The sequence below is a fragment of the Xenopus laevis genome, chromosome 5L (assembly GCF_017654675.1).
Source record: "Xenopus laevis strain J_2021 chromosome 5L, Xenopus_laevis_v10.1, whole genome shotgun sequence".
Taxonomy (NCBI): domain Eukaryota; kingdom Metazoa; phylum Chordata; class Amphibia; order Anura; family Pipidae; genus Xenopus; species Xenopus laevis.
In genome coordinates this window covers 54,769,480-54,786,528 of record NC_054379.1, presented here as the reverse complement: position 1 = coordinate 54,786,528, position 17,049 = coordinate 54,769,480, and the positions used below count along the sequence as shown (strand labels likewise).

General features: G+C 38.0%; 1 protein-coding gene across 3 annotated transcripts in view; it reads left to right on the top strand.

The window, feature by feature from the left end:
• The window catches only part of agpat4.L (1-acylglycerol-3-phosphate O-acyltransferase 4 L homeolog), a 59,352-nt gene that overhangs the window by 26,105 nt on the left and 16,198 nt on the right, over positions 1–17,049 (top strand). For 2 of the 3 annotated variants that reach the window (XM_018263097.2, XM_018263098.2), the window contains exons 2-5: positions 7,523–7,758; positions 8,441–8,610; positions 13,815–13,976; positions 15,333–15,486. In XM_018263097.2, the coding sequence (XP_018118586.1) occupies positions 7,581–7,758; positions 8,441–8,610; positions 13,815–13,976; positions 15,333–15,486 (664 nt within the window). In that variant the 5' untranslated portion in view covers positions 7,523–7,580. The remainder of the gene's footprint in view (positions 1–7,522; positions 7,759–8,440; positions 8,611–13,814; positions 13,977–15,332; positions 15,487–17,049) is intronic. The other variant, XM_041562777.1, reaches the window with a different exon arrangement.

Genomic DNA, 17,049 nt, shown 5'->3' with positions numbered 1-17,049 from the left:
TGGCAGTAACATTCCTCCTTAATATCGAAAGGATTTAATCTTTCAGGTATAGTGATCAACGAATGTTATTTGGCCTTTGTTTGTTTCCATTTTAATAATAATAGAAATGGCAACTCCATTGCTATATAGTAACTTATTTATACAAAACAATACTGGAACTTATGGAGCAAACATGTTGTCTTTACTATTGTAGGATAACAATACATTATATTTAAATGTGTACAATTTGCTTTCCCAGTGTTGGCCCTTAAATTTAGTCTTTTGCTTGTTTTCTTTTTTCTTTTTAAAAGCATTTGAACTCAGTACCTGACCTTGAACACTCCTTATGGTAACTATTTATTCTTGTTCTAAGCATGACTTGAAGAAGACAAAAAGATACTAAATATGAAGGGCAAGGTCTTGATTTGCTTTGTGCTGGTTTCATTCACACTTTAAACAGCCAAAGAAATGCTGCTCAGTAATACGATTTAATGCAAAAAGCCTGAAAGATTAGCTTCAGTGTATTTCATATCACGTAATCCTGATCATCAAGAAAAAGCACCATAAATTGAACAATGTACAATTATTAGTGGCCAATAAACTTGGACATCCAAAGCAATCATAATACAACTAATAATACAAATATAAATTGTATAAATATGCATAAAATATTTTAATGATGCTAAAGGCACTTGTTGCCTTTGAGAATTATGTATATTTAAGGGATCCTGTTATGGGAAAACCTGTTTCCTCTTAAACTACAGTAGAGCTACTGGAGAATCCTGTACTGCAATTCATTTTTGTATTTGTGAGTAGATACTTGCATTACATGATTCAGATGGCAAAGTTAAGGTACCACGCACGGTATTTTCTGGTGTTTTGCCACCTTCACGGAGTATGAGGTGACAAAACGTGGTGAAAACACTCCTATCTACCATCTGGTAAAAACAAATGCCTGACATACATAGAGTGATGACATGTGAAGCTCTGCCTTTTACTGCTTCAGGAACATTACTATGGTTGATTTTAATTTAATGCTATCAGGCTTGATAACGGGACATTTTTGTTACCCCTTGCTGACAAAATTCATTTGTGTGCTGTGGCCCTAATGGAAACTGTCAAATACTGTTAGTACAGATGTTTATTAAAAAGATCTGTGTGTATTTAGGACCAATTACTTCAGTAATAAGCAGCATTGGTGGTTTCAGGCTTTTCTCTGCCAATTATTTGCCAACTTTCATTTGAAAAACTGTCCCATATAGCATTGGCATCACACTCTCTAAATTATCTTGTGCAGTAAATATATATATATAAATATACACTTCAAAGAACAATAGGCCCAGATCCCAAATACATTACACAGTGAGTAGGATTACATACAGGCTATATGTACTAACAGTCGATACTACCTAAGGCCACGGGCAGACGGAATGTTGGCCCCACTGCTCTCAACCTGCTTATATTTTCAGGCTCAGAGAAGTGGATCCACTCCATGCCCTGGCTACATTGACTTGAACTGCTTCCGCTTGCGTGCAGGCATGAGAAGGGGAATGGATGACTGATTGAAAAGTCCTTATTTTGCACATTGAGCATGACTGCCACTGCATGTGCCTGCACACAAGTGATTCTAATTTTGATCAGTGAAGATGGGACAAGGATTAGATCCTCTTTTCTCAGCCTGAAAAAAAATACACAGGCTGAGAGCAATGGAGCCAGCACTCCGTCTATCCATAGACTTAGGCTATGGTTATACTGGGCTGATTCTCAGTCTGCAGATAAATGGGTTTTACCTGTGGTAAAAGGTTTAGTATTTTACAGGTCAAAATTAGAGGACATTTAGCTATGCAGGCAATTTCTGAGCAATGTACTACCTTTTCATAAGTTTAATAATAGCGCCCATCATAGGTATGAGAATAGCACCGACCATGAGATATTGGAGAATCTGTGTTTTATCTGGTCTGGAGATAAGAACTGAATTGTTGAGAACTGACTTGCATGATGCTGTGCTGGCCATACATTGCCAGACATGTACATTGTGCTCTTATATAGCGTTTCCTGGACGGAGAGGCTTCTATTGAAATAGATAGGACAGCAGCTCAGATTCCTAGGTATAAAGTAAATATTTTATTAGTTTAGCATTAAAATAAAAAAATCAAGGCTATATTTTTAAATGTTAATTAAACTTCTATAACAAGATATAGGTTTCTGAATGCCCCACTGTTTTTTTTTTTTTGTTGTTTTTTTTGTGGTCCCACAAATATATAGTGAATTAAGTACCCCCTCTTGTAAAATATAAGGATGTTATATGATACTGAAGAGTTCCAAGACCTGTATAACAACAAGCAGCAATAGGCAGAGCTGACTTTTAAAAGCCTTTATATTTTGCAACAGGGGGTACTTTATTTATTATAATACACAAGTTTCATTGAGTCATGTGACAGAAATTACATCATGTGACAGAAATTACATCACTAATTTTAGACTGTAACAGATGAAATCATTTAAGCACCATTTATAAGGATATAATTTACAGGATATATATGGCTCTTGTGTATTATATAATGTTTAATCATTAACTTAGTGGCTTGTCAAATAAAAGATAAACCGCTGCTGACAGGATGCATGGATTCCAGCAAGTCATTAAGCCTCTTTGTCCCTCAGGCACCTATTTATATAGTAAACTGACCAGGCAATAAATAGCCACGCATAATAATCTATATGCTCTTCATATAATTAATAAAGATTCACTTGTCATTTCATCTCGCATGAGGATACAAAATGGTATTCTTTTTGTTCATTATCCAACTAGGACAATTTCAGATTCCTTTTATTCATAATGGCTCCAGATGTCTGACTATGCCTTGGTAATTGGTACATGATTCTGGAAGAGAAGGTACTGGCTAAGTGAGGCACATAATGTCATGCATTCATTGGGTAAAGAAGGAGAATGCTGTCTCCAACTATGCTTTTTGGGGCTGCTGGCGCCTAAGCAGAGGGGGGGTTGCATCACTATAGCGGTTCTCTGCAATAGAAGAGCCAAATTACCATTTTAAAAAATGGAAATTCGGCTTTGAGAGATACATCAGACGACTTTTTGCCTCCCCTGGTAACTGGCCTCTCGCTGCTGCATGAGACAAGGTTGTCACAAAGTAATTGAAATGTTTTATTTGTTATTATGCTGATGATTTGTGTCCGTACAAATTTCCATAGGTGTCTTGGTAGTGGAGAAGCAGCCTGTTTTTGAGAAACAATTAATGAGGTGTTCCAGTTCTTTATCTCCATCTCCAGGTCTATGGAAAGTCTATAAAAGCCAGGCCTAGTGGATGATAACTTTTTATGAGTTTTTATTTTACCCTGCTTTCAAAAATAAATACAATTGCATGTTCTTTAAAATGTTTTCTTATGATTATCCGTTTGTTATGAAAGGTACATGTTAGTACAATATTTAAAAATGTATATCCTTACTGGAACGATTAGTTATAGCATGAAATAATTGTCCTAACAGTTGCTACCCTATGCAAAAAAAAATTAAATCCTGATAGGAAAGTGTTCATAAATGGGGGGAAAAAAAATCAATCTACTGGGAATGTAAACAGACAGATACTGCTTTTAGTAAAAAAATATTGTTGCTTAGAATTACATTTTCACTTCTTCCTGTACATATAATGTAATCTATGCCAGTAATAATGCAGAGAGAAAAAAACATGAGCTCAGAACCATGCCTTGTACTTACTATTTAGAAGACAGATATAGTTTATTATAACTATAGGCAATCTAAACATTATAACACTCATAGTAGCCAATATCTGTGCATCAAATTAGGGCAAGTAACCTCTCTGAGTATATTTATTAAAGAACTGGAGACTTAATCTAAAGGTGGCCATAGACGCAACGATCCGATTGTACGAATCGTGGACGGAGAGTCGCGACATTTTTTGTCCGGTGGAGATCGGTCATTTGGTCGATCGGACAGGTTAGAAAATTTCTGTCGCCTGCTGATAATATCTCTGCATGTATTGCCGATCGTACGATTTTCAGTGAGAGACTGTCACTAGCTTTGTCAGACATAACTATCGTACAATTTCTGTCAGAGTTAGAACATTGGCTGATCTGTTCTTTTACTACTTTATTTGATCGGAATGGTAAGACTTTGATCTGAATGGTTAATGGCAGGTCGGGAGATGGGAAAGTCCGATCGTACGTTGATTCGTACGATCGGATCTTTGCGTCTATTAAATTCTTTAAGATCTATTTAGGAAAAACTATAATTGTGGCATTCAAATCTGTATACTTCCTTTCCTGTAATAGCAATTTACCATAGGAAGGTTGGTAATGTTTCTAGCAGAGGTGCGGTTTTATTTGTACAGGTATGGGGATCTGTTGTCTGGAAACCCATTATCCAGAAAGCTCAGAATTACGGGACGGCTGTTTCCCATAGACTGCATTTTATCCAAATAAACCAAATTTTTAAAAATGATTTCCTTTTTTTCTGTACTGATAAAACAGTACCTTGTCCTTGAACCAAACTAAGATATAATTGAACCTTACTGGAAGCAAGTCCAGCCTATTGGGTTTATTTAATGTTTACATGAATTTTTAGTAGACTTAAAGGGCACCTGAAAATATTTTCCCCAACCAAAGGTGCAGGCTAATAGAGCCTGCACTCCAGTTGGGGTTTAATAGTATTTTTTTCTTTAAATTGCACCCAGCCAGCACTGGAAGGGAGCTCCCTGTTTGATCGGCCATGTTGGGGCCGCATGAAGGTGTCCTAGTGCTGGCAGGGGGCAAATGTTTAAAAAAAAAAAACTACTGTTACTCCCAACCGGAGTGCGGGATCTATTAGCCCGTACCTTTGGTTGGGGAAAATATTGCCCTTTAGATGCCCTTTAAAGGGATACTGTCATGGGAAAAACTTTTTTTTTTTTTCAAATGAATCAGTTAATAGTGCTGCTCCAGCAGAATTCTGCACTGAAATCCATTTCTCAAAAGAGCAAACAGATTTTTTTTATATTCAATTTTGGAATCTGACATGGGGCTAGACATATTGTCAATTTCCCAGTTGAACCAAGACTTGTGCTCTGATAAACTTCAATCACTCTACTGCTGTTGGAGTGATATCACCCCCCTCCCTTTTCCCCCCCAGCAGCCAAACAAAAGAACAATGGGAAGGTAACCAGGTAACAGCTCCCTAACACAAGATAACAGCTGCCTGGTAGATCTAAGAACAACACTCAATAGTAAAACCCATGTCCCACTGAGACACATTCAGTTACATTGAGAAGGAAAAACAGCAGCCTGCCAGAAAGCATTTCTCTCCTAAAGTGCAGGCACAAGTCACATGACCAGGGGCAGCTGGGAAATTGACAAAATGTCTAGCCCCATGTCAGATTTCAAAATTGAATATTAAAAATCTGTTTGCTCTTTTGAGTAGACAGGTTGCCAGTATTTGTTCTTTTTCCCTAAAACTGATCAAGAAGATCTCTACTGAACAAGCCAGGGTGTTCTTAATTTCAGTTTTCTATGTTGCAAAAAATGTTGGTGAAAGAAACTTAAAATAGTATGATGTTAGGGGACCTTCTCCTTCCAAATACATGTATAGTGTACACACAGTAGCACATCTTGTCCTTCACAGCCTTAGAGCAAAACAGGGCTTGAACTATGGGTAGGCATAGTAGGCACCTGCCTAGGGCACAATCAAAGATGGGCGCACTTCTCAGGGGGGAATTTATTTCTATATTCTTTTTAACACTGGCAGGGTTGGATTAATAGCTAGGCTAACCTAGGCTATAGCCTAGGCGACTACAGTGCTGAGGGGCCCATGGGGCTTTTCAATTTGTTTTTATCTCATTTAAAAAATTTTGTGAGCAGACGCAAGCACTGTTTCAGGGGGAATTGACAAGCGCCAGTGATGTCACCGCTGCACGCCGAATCAAACCCAGCCTGACAGGCTCCTTGAATTAACTTCAGCCAGCCAGAAAGCAGGTACTGGGCGTGCAGGGCGAGACAGCACAGCACCCGACCAGGTCCATCGGGGGACGGGCCCCTGTGAAAAGTGTAGCCTAGGGGCCTCAGGTAGTATTAATCCGCCACTGAACACTGGTATTATGTGACCTTTAATAATAAAATATATTTTTATTTTGAAGGGAGAGCCTCCTGTGCCAACCCCTGTCTGGCATGTTCTGTGATTATATAAACTGTTATCCCTTAGTGCTTTGAAGTGTCCGCTCCCCCTCCCTTCCAAATCTGTACCTTATCTGATGCCCCCTGTCTCTGGTTGGTGCATGCGCTGTTGATGAGTGTGCACCTCATTCAAACAGCTGCTGGCGGCAGGATAAGTGTCGGTATTTGGTGCTCTGATGTGGCTCACAGCGAATAGAATTTCAAGCTGATTTATGGTGGTGGCTGCTGGCAAAGGAGCAAAAAAGGTATTGCAGCCTGCCTGTTAAAATTCACTGAAGAATCTGTAGCGGGAGGAGGGGCAAGCCTTTTTTTTTTTTTTTTTAAATCAGGAGTGCATCTTACCTGACTGAAATAAAAGCTATTCTACAGTCACTAACTGGGGGTTGTGTAGGGGTGATGTGAGTGCCTGTGCTGTGACTTGGGGGTTGCTGTGCTGGGAATGTTTGGTAGGGTAAGATGTGCTGTGACAGTCTGAGTGGGGGGCGCTGATTGTGGCAATTGGCTAGGGTGCCAAAATAGCTTGGCCCGACCCTGGAGCAAAAGGAGCAGTCCTGCCTGCACTATTTTTTCTTTGTCTGGGATAAACATTTTCAAACCACATTTTGCATTTTGTAATGTATACCATTACTCCGTGTATGGCACTTTCATGCAGCTCTATGTTCATTTAAAATAGCATAAATATCTGTCTAATGAACAATGTTACATTGCAATATTCTGCAAATATTTAGTTTTGCCTTCCTTTGATGTGTTTAGCTGCATATTTATATTATACTTTACCCCTAGACCGTAGCAGAGGGTTTTTTTAAAATAAAATTTATGAAATATCACTTTTTCCTTTGTCAGAGCAATACATATGATTTCTCCAAAAAAATGCTTATAATACATAACTTAATAGAATTAAACATGGTTTTGCTGAAAAGTTGGAATAAAAAGAATTTTAGTTTTGCACAAATTAAAACAATAATAATAATAGGAATATTTACAAGCTTTCATGACTGTTCTTTGAGGTTTACAAAATTCTGAACAGTTGGAGAATATCGAGTGACTGATAACGGCACCTGCAATAGTTTATATTTTACCAATGAAGGAATAAAACAGACTTCTTGGAATTTACTGTAAATCAGAAAAGATAAAAGTAATAAAGCATTCACTGTCCCAGTTAAAAAAATGTCACCTTAGCTTGGTTCAGATTTATATGTGGTGGTTGTGTGCATACGGACAGATTAGTCAGACCTCACCAAATACAAAGGCGCATCAATGTCTGTGTTTTCTAAAAAAAAACAAAACCGTGTATTGGACTTATTCTTACTTGTGCCTTTGTGTGTTTTATCTTTTTTTTATTTTAAAAAATTCTCTTTCACAGATTTCCTCCTGACTGTCTGGATGGTTGTTAGCAAATGCTTTACAATTCCTAGTCAAGAATGGACATCGCTGGCTTTCTGAAATCTCAGTTCCTTTGCCACCTTTTTATCAGCTATGTATTTATTGGAACTGGACTTATAGTAAATCTTATTCAGCTTTGCACTCTTATCATTTGGCCTTTTAACAAGCAGCTCTACAGGAAGATAAACTGCAGGCTGGCATACTGCATATCAAGCCGTAAGATATTGAAACATTTGTTGCGCTGTCTATAGATTTGTTTGGCTACAAACAATTACTTGACAGAAGCATCAAGATTAGTGCAAGCAATGGGCAGATTATCCACTGAACCTCATTTTTGGGCATACAATAAACATGGAAGTCAACTGAACACTTGAGAAGGATGTGTCCATAAAAATATTAATATGTTCTTACATCATAGATTCTGAAGTGGGGGATTGCCCTGGAACACTTGAAGGGGAATATAAGGAGTTTAATAATGCACAGCAGTGTTCTCAACAGTGAAGGAGCAAGGGGGGAAATGACTGTACTGCAAAGCAATGTTCCCTGTAATTTCTTCTCGGCCACGTGTGCAAAAGATTTCCTTTGAGTGCACATTTTAAACTGGTGTATGCATTTTTTTAAACTGTGTGCGCAGGTTAGAATAAATGGAAAATTTTGCATTTGGCACAAAATTCTTTCAGTGGCTGGGCCAATACCCGCCTGACTCCGCGGGTATCGGGCCGGCCCGCACATCACTATCGCCCACAGTAGAGAAGATTTGTCGATGGGCGTCTAACCTCTTCATCTGCCACTACCCTAACACTGCAACATCTCATATCTTATCAATAATGTACATTATGGATGTCTTATCTCATATATAATTTTGGCCAATCTAATCTATGCATGCTTTTCCTCCTAGAGCTGGTGATGTTATTAGAGTGGTGGTCAGATACTGATTGTACACTCTATACTGATCCTGAAAACTACACCAAATATGGCAAAGAAAATGCAATAGTAGTCCTCAATCACAACTTTGAAATTGACTTTCTCTGTGGTTGGAATTTTTGTGAGAGATTTGGTGTTTTAGGGGTGAGTATACATTTTAAAGGAATTCTGACATTCCGCTTGCATTATGCGTTGTTGAAAATGTTTAATTATCTCAGGGATATATGTAAAGGACCGCTTTATAAATGCAAAAGAAAATGGCATTTTAAGGGACAATAGGGCTCACACTCCCTGGGACAGGGTGCAAAACAGACGAAGGTCGACTGTTTTTTTGCACTGCGTTCCCTGTCACACAATCCGTGCCTGTGGGCACACATTCTGGAGTTCCAGAAAGGATTCCTGCTGCAGAAAGGGCCTGTGTTTTGTGGATGAATACAGAGTTGTTTTCAGCAGCACTATATTCAGGAGGAGCCATACAAACCCCCCCTAACTTGCATGTAATTTAGGTAATTCAGACATGCAAGTTAGGTAGCAGTGGCAATTGGCAAGGGCTGCCTTGACCTTTCCAGCTCCCACCATGCTCTAGCATTTGCATCCCTGTTGAATTGTTTTTTTGGAGACATGAAAAGAAATCTGCTACACTATCTATAGATGTTGAGATCACTGTAACCTTGCATATTATTATGACTGAAGATTTTCATTCATCCAGGTCATGGTATATCTAATGTAAGTAATTATAAAACAACTGGACTTGCTGAGTAATTATTGAAGACGTTTCACTACTCATCTGAGCAGCTTCTTCAGTTCAACTGACTGGTGTGGGAAGTTCTCGTCATTTAAAAGAAAAACAAAGTAATGTGTTATACGGAGTCCAGTGTAGCGAGGAGTGTACAGATCTATACATTGGAACACTGCTCACCAAGGGAATGCGTTCTTTGATCGGTCTACCTCTCCTAAGCTCCGTGGGTGGGTCGTTGATTGAACATTTTTGAAGCATATTTTTCTATATAGGCACCCTATATCTCTGGCCCTAGGGACATCCATCAAGTGCCTATATAGACAATCTGGCCCGGCCTTATATTTTCATAGGTATATATATGGAAGGTGACGCCTATATTTTATATAGCATATATTTTATCCTAAAAATAAATGAAGACTTCATAGACTGAGAAGCCGAGGGACCTTGTTTAAGGAGGTGCTTTTTTCAATAAACGCATAAGCACATTAGGAGGAAAGTTGAAGAAATATAACAAATGTCATAGTTATCTTGGTTGTGAAAGTAGATTTTTTTTTGTATTTCCTACTTTAACCAGATATGTAGTTGCAATTTCATTGCAGTTGCTTGCTGGATTTCACATGACTGGTGAGTGTATAATTTCAGGTTGGCTCCTGTGCATGCAGCCTTTATTTAATTTGAGCTTCTGCATGGAGACTGACCTGAAATACAGACAGGCAATGATGAGCTCTGTGTACTGGATTAATGCATGTCTTAATTCATTTCTAAAAAGAAATACATTCGCATAATCTTCCTTTTTGTCCCTCATAAAGGCATGCTATTAACAATTAGATGTTTGCGGGGATGCTATTATACTGTGAACTATGAAATTTAAAGTTTAAGCTTTTTTCAAGGACATAATTTGTGTTCAGATACAATTTGAAGTGTACAAAAATCCTCATATTATTCTTTAACACATATTTCTGACATAACTTTCCTGGTAACACAGTCTATACTGTATTTTAATTTTTAGTCTAAATCAAATGTACAGTATTCTTTGCAAGAAGTAAAGACGTAATACAGTTCTTTCTCTATATATTGTGGTATAAATTAATTTTTTTTTCATTAAGCTGTATCGGGAGCACAGTTCTAGTAGTTAACTGTATTGAATGAAACAAAGTATGACAGTTTGTTCATCTGTTGCTGTCCAGGTTTGCACAACCTGCAATATAAATGTTTTGCTTACTCAACTGTTAAATGAGTTGTTCACCTTTGCACTGCACTTTTGATTGAAGGCATTGTAATACCCACCAAACCTTTCTACATGTGCTCTCATTAAAAACAGAATCTAAAAACCTATACATTTTTTCAGCAGCCAGTTAATCTGCCTTTATAGTTTTAGAGTGTGGGAGAAAGCCAGAGTAAACCTGCAAAAATGGGGATACCCTACAAACTCTTCAAAACATGGCTGGAATCAAACCTAGGATCCCAGGCGCTGCTAACCACTGGGCCACCATGCTATGCTGTTCACTGATTCTATTCCACACTTGCTATAAAATAAGAGTTTGCAAATAGATCCAAAAAGAGTCTAACACAGAGGGCATACTGATATACGATTCTCAAAAACCTTAATGTTGCAGTAAAGCGTGATTAAGGCCCCATTAAGTCTAAAAGGCTGGTTTACCAGTGCTATGTAAAAGCACACTGCGAGCACCAAGTTTTTCCCATAGTGAGGATAAGGGGGCACTTTGCACCCTGCCCTTCCTTGATATGTATCAAACACTAGTTTATTTAAGAATAGAATGAAAACTAACAATGCTCCATTCATTTTCAACAAATTTTTAATAAATCTGGAATCAATAAATAAAGTTAGAGACAATTCCCATTACCACATTTTTTCGGCAACTTTGTTTTTTTTTCTTTGATAAATCACAACTATTTGAGGTTTCAGAGATTTTTTGGGAGATATTTGTGTTTTTTTCAATGTTTTCCTCACAAAAAATGCCAAACACAAATTTTGATAAATCAGCCATTATAGCTGTGTTTTAGATACATTTTATACACATTTCCAGAATCCCAATGGTGCCTCAAAGCCTTGATTCGTTTTAACTTGGATCAATTCTTTGTATTTTGTAAGGATGCTAAAGGCTTTTAATGTTCTCTGGAAGAAAAACTCAAGAGATCTGTAACATGTACGATTATAATTGGTAGGCTGGGGGTTTTCTAAAATGTTAAGTGGTTTGAATGATTGCAGGAAGCTTAAAGGGATCATGTCATCGGAAAACATGTTTTTTTCAAAACGCATCAGTTAATATTGCTACTCCAGCAGAATTCTGCACTGAAATCCATTTCTCAAAAGAGCAAACAGATTTTTTTATATTCAATTTTGAAATCTGACATGGGGCTAGACATTTTGTCAATTTCCCAGCTGCCCCTGGTCATGTGATTGTGCCTGCACTTTAGGAGAGAAATGCTTTCTGGCAGGCTGCTGTTTTTCCTTCTCAATGTAACAATGTGTCTCAGTGAGACAGGGGTTTTTACTATTGAGTGTTGTTCTTAGATCTACCAGGCAGCTGTTATCTTGTGTTAGGGAGCTGCTATCTGGTTACCTTCCCATTGTTCTTTTGTTTGGCTGCTTGGGGGGAAAAGGGAGGGGGTGATATCACTCCAACTTGCAGTACAGCAGTAAAGAGTGATTGAAGTTTATCAGAGCACAAGTCACATGACTTGGGGCAGCTGGGAAATTGACAATATGTCTAGCCCCATGTCAGATTTCAAAATTGAATATAAAAAAATCTGTTTGCTCTTTTGAGAAATGGATTTCAGTGCAGAATTCTGCTAGAGCAGCACTATTAACTGATTCATTTTGAAAAAAAAATCTTTCCCCATGACAGTATCCCTTTAATGATATGAGCTCCATTTACTCTAGGGCCTTTCTGTAAATATGCAGAAAATATTTTTTTTTATTCCTGGGAAGAAATTGGATACAGTTATAAAAATGTTATTAGTTGTAAGAAAGTACTGTAGATTGTATATCGTGTGTATTGGTTAGAAATATACAGTGGCATCTTTAAGTAAAGTGAAATTATCCTCTATTTCTTTCAATAGCTTTTCCTGTGCATGACTAAATGAAATCTTCTAGGCAACAGCTGTATTGTTTTCCTTCCTTGAGGTATTCTCCACAGCAGATTAATAAGTAAAAGTCATGGTGAATGGGCACTCGAGAAAGATACATACAGTTAATATAGAACATTTCCAGGCTTATCATTACTAAAACAAACAATATGGTAGCTTCCACAAACATGTATGCATGAAAATATTCTTAAAATTAATGCTCTGGGCAAGCAAGAAGCTCCACCTTCACACATATATATAAATAAGATGTTTATACTGTAAGTGATTAAGATGTGATACTACAATGAAGGCAGGGCTTCTTTGGTTTGTGCACAGGCTTTAAGGCACTGTACCTCGCTTCACTCAAACAATAAAGCATGCTGCCAGAAACATATATGGTCAGAACCGCCATCAGAAATTGCAGGGCCCCATACGACAAAATTTCCTGGCCCCCCTGGGCTACGCCCACCGCAAGCCCCACCTACAGGTCCGCCCTCCCCACCATACAGTAAAAAATATTGGTGGCTAGGGTTCACACATGTTGATTAAAAATAAAAAGATATTGGTGGTCAGGGCCCCCCATAAAAAAAATTTGTGGCCAGGGCCTCCCCATTAAAAAATATTGGTGGCTAGGACCCCACATGAGAAAAAAAAATTTGGTGGCCAGGCCCCCCCCCCCATTATAAGAAAATTGGTGGCCAGGGTCCCTTAAACTACCATGCCTTCCCGAAGTCAGCATCTCTCAGAAAGATGGGGGCCCGGCTGATCAAGTAAGTGTGGCATGGCCGGGCCCCCTTACTCTCTGGGCCCCCTACAATTCTCCCCCCTGTCCCCCCCCTGATGGCTGCCCTGTATATGGTAAAGCTATGGAATGACAATAATTGCAAAAAAAAAACAACTTTATGCCATCTACAATGACTCAATCAATCTACCGTGACCAAGGCTGAGCACTATTTGGTGATTATTTACTTGCAGCCCTGCCTTGTATCTAAATGTTTAATATAATGTTTGCTACTGTAAGTTGCTACTAAATTCCTACTGATGTTTACATCCTATCCCTTCTACCCCAAAATGGGTAAAAAATTTCTCTCATCCAGCCTGACATATCCTCCCCTGCATCCAGTGACAAACAAACACAACTAGGTTTCCCTTATTTCTCCCACTGGATAGTAGGGGGATGTCCATCTCATTCCTGTCCCATCTTGATGAAACATACGCTGGCACCACTCTCTCCATGTTAGCATTATTTTTCTCTTACCATGACTGTAAACAGTGATTGCTTGTTCTCTGTGTAAGTAAACACATTCACGCTGCATTTCTAGTGGGATTGGCGTCTCCTGAAATGTGTTATATATGCAAATACTGTATGTTATGTTAACTAATATGCCTGTGGCATAGTAAATATTTATTGCTAGAATATGCCAATTCGCAAACTTTTTATTGAATGCAATTGTTCTCTAAAATTGAGCCAATTCTTGCAATCCTTAATTCTCCACATTTTTCTTTTGTTCTTTGTCAGAGTTCAAAGGTGCTGGCAAAGAAAGAACTTTCCTATGTACCTGTTATTGGTTGGATGTGGTACTTCCTAGAAATTGTGTTCTGCAAAAGGAAATGGGAAGAAGACAGGGAAAACGTTATACAAGGTTTACATAATCTTTGTGATTACCCAGAACATTTTTGGGTAAGTATTCAGGCAAACTGTTGTTGTGCATTAAAAGGGACATTTTTCCTTCTGGCAAAAATAATAAATTATGCCAGTACCCAGTTAGACTTAATTATTTTATTTCATTCAGTTATTAACAGATCTGGGGTGGTTCCATCTTGCTGTGATAGGTGACCTATACAAAATTTTACCGGGATTCTTTATGCATTTCAACAGCATTTATGCATTTCTTGATAACTGACGGCAACCAAAGACAGAGTGCTCGGCAACTTGGGGTTTTCTGCATAAGGGGTCTTTCTATAATTTGGATCTCCTTACCTTCATATCTCCATTTTCGAATATGTATTGCATAATACTTGGTAATGAGTCTAATTTTATGTAATCGTGTTCCAGTAAGTACTTTGTGTTGGTATTGCAGCATAGCACAAATACAAATAATATACATTAACATTTGTGCCAAAAGGCCTTTTGTATTTTGGAATTCTTTGGCAATTTTCTTACTCAAAGCCTTGTGATCAACAATAGGTCTGTGTCACTTTTGAACTGTTTGGGGCTTATGTAATATAAGGTGCAACGTTTGCTACAGTTCTTCTTTTGTAACTTAATTTTAATTACATTTTTAATCTAAAAGTTATTTAAAGACTGGTATACACATTTCAATAAGTATACAGAGTCTTTATCTTAAGATACACTCATCTGATATGCAATTAACAACTATCTTTAGGCTGTGTAGCTCATCATTGTTCAGAATGCTTGGGCAAGGCCCTTGGCACATGCTCTCACCCTGCTTTTTTTCTGCAGGCTGTGAGAAATGTATCCAATCCCTTCTGCATCTCCCTGTAGCTGTACTGACAATCAGAGCTTCTGCTTGCTTGTAGCTAAACAGAGTGGAAGCTGAGATCAGCCAGAAAATGCAAAAGCAGGAAGATGCAGAAAGGAATGCAGAAAAATGCAGGCTGAGAGCATGTGCCAAGGGCCTTGCGCAAACATTCTGAACAATGATGACCTACACAGGGCCTAGGAACTTAGACACAAATAAACTTCTAACTTCATTCCATTCAGGGGGAATAGGTGTATAAGTGGTTGAAAATACCTATGTATCTAATGAAATTATGGGGCTATGGGCTGACTGCAAATTCACTGGAACCCTGGTGTAAATATGTAAAGCCCACCTAGACTATACTTTCTTAAATTGATCAAGCCACAGAGCTTCGCTAAAAGTAAAATCTGAAAAAGGGACCCTAATCCAAATAGTGTGTAGTTATCTTATGTCCTTTTATATCTCTGTTTCAGCTTTACCTGTATTTTTTGTTTTTTTACATCATCTACTTTTATCTCATATATTTATGCATTTTTTTTTCTCTCCACATTTAGTTTCTGATCCATTGTGAGGGCACACGTTTTACAGAAAAGAAACATGAAATCAGCATGCTAGTAGCAGAAGCTAAAGGTCTCCCAAAACTAAAGCACCATCTGCTACCAAGGACTAAAGGATTTGCCGTCACCGTGCAGAGTTTGAGAAATGTAGGTAAGGAAAGCTTTTGGTAAGCCAAGGCAATTAAATTTCAGTTTCTGTCACTAAATAAAGTAGATTTCGATATACAACTTAACAATGTCACATTAGCACCATTCCTTCAGTGATTGTATTTTAAGATCTATGTAGGATGGCAAACCTCCATGGTCGTCTTTCCCCTTGTGTGGATGTTACTGTTGTGTCTGCTTGGCTATGGACTGTTAAGATAGACATGTAATCATATAGCTATATTATATATTGTAGCTATAGCATGTACTGATTGCTATGAAATCTCCTAGGTGACAATAACTGTTTTTAGACTTTCTGTCTCAAAAATGTACCCCCTCTTCCACCCTCTCTTAGGCCAATGGATCAAAAAATGTGTTGACTGCTGTTCGTGGACTGCTGTAATGATCAACTAGCTGCCAGTAGCATGATGGCACTGTCATGAGTTAGTTACTGAGGAGTAATCACTTTGGCAATCCATTTCTGACAGTGCCAGCATCTTTCATAGGCATTGTGTTTCCACACCAATGGGAATTGACTATTCTCATCTCTCTGAGAAAACAAAATCATTTTGTGCAATTGGCCTTACAACCCATGTTTACATAGTTAATTTGAATTGAAAATAAGGCAATAGTCAATCAAGTTTAACTACTCAAGTATTATTTCCTGGAAAAAGGTCCCAAGGGGCGGCAAATATGTCAGATTTACAGTTCTATTGTATTTTTTTATGAGAATTTAAAGCTGTCCTATGGTGAAATGATTCCCTTTTTGGCTGTGTATAGAATGTTCCAGGATAATCGTAAGCTTCATGGGACAGTCTGTCATTGATAGAAAGCTGATGGACAAAAACATTAAATGTACCACTTGGCAAGTGTTATATAATTGTGTAATAGGATAAACATTGAACTCACAATGTTCCTGTGACCTCAGGGATCTGGGGCTACATCACCTCTTTTTCCAGAATAAGTTTATCCTCCTAGTGGTGTACATACCCTTTGTCAACCTGTGAGCTGGTGTGCCCTTTATATGTCTGCCAATAATGAAAGATTATGCAGCAGATAATTATTTAGTATGTTAACAGTTGTTTTTTGAGTCTTTGTCATCATATAAAATGAAAATATTGCCACTTAAACCCTGTTGGACCGAATCCAAAAAATGACATAAATTTTCACCACACAAACAAGGAAGGAAAAACATTTTTAACAGTGGTTAAACAGTTCTCTTTCCCCCCGTAATTTAAATATGCAAATTAGTCTTCCGATTCAGTTCATTATTTGGTTGAATCTTTCACAAAGGACTCGGAATTAGGCTGAATCCTGAAATACACCCCTAGTATGTATTGCCAGCATTAGTGTGAAGTAGCCAGTTGTAGGCCAACTGTAGGCCCACCTGCGCAAATGCACTAGCTATTACTTGCATTTAAATAAAACAAGCAATAGCTGATGTGTTATGAATGTACACATACAATTGTATTGCTTTTGTAATGCTCTGTCAGTCTGATACATTTCAAGATGTCTCATGGGTTATGGAACTAAATAAGATATAGTGAATAAAGTACCCCCTAGTATAAAG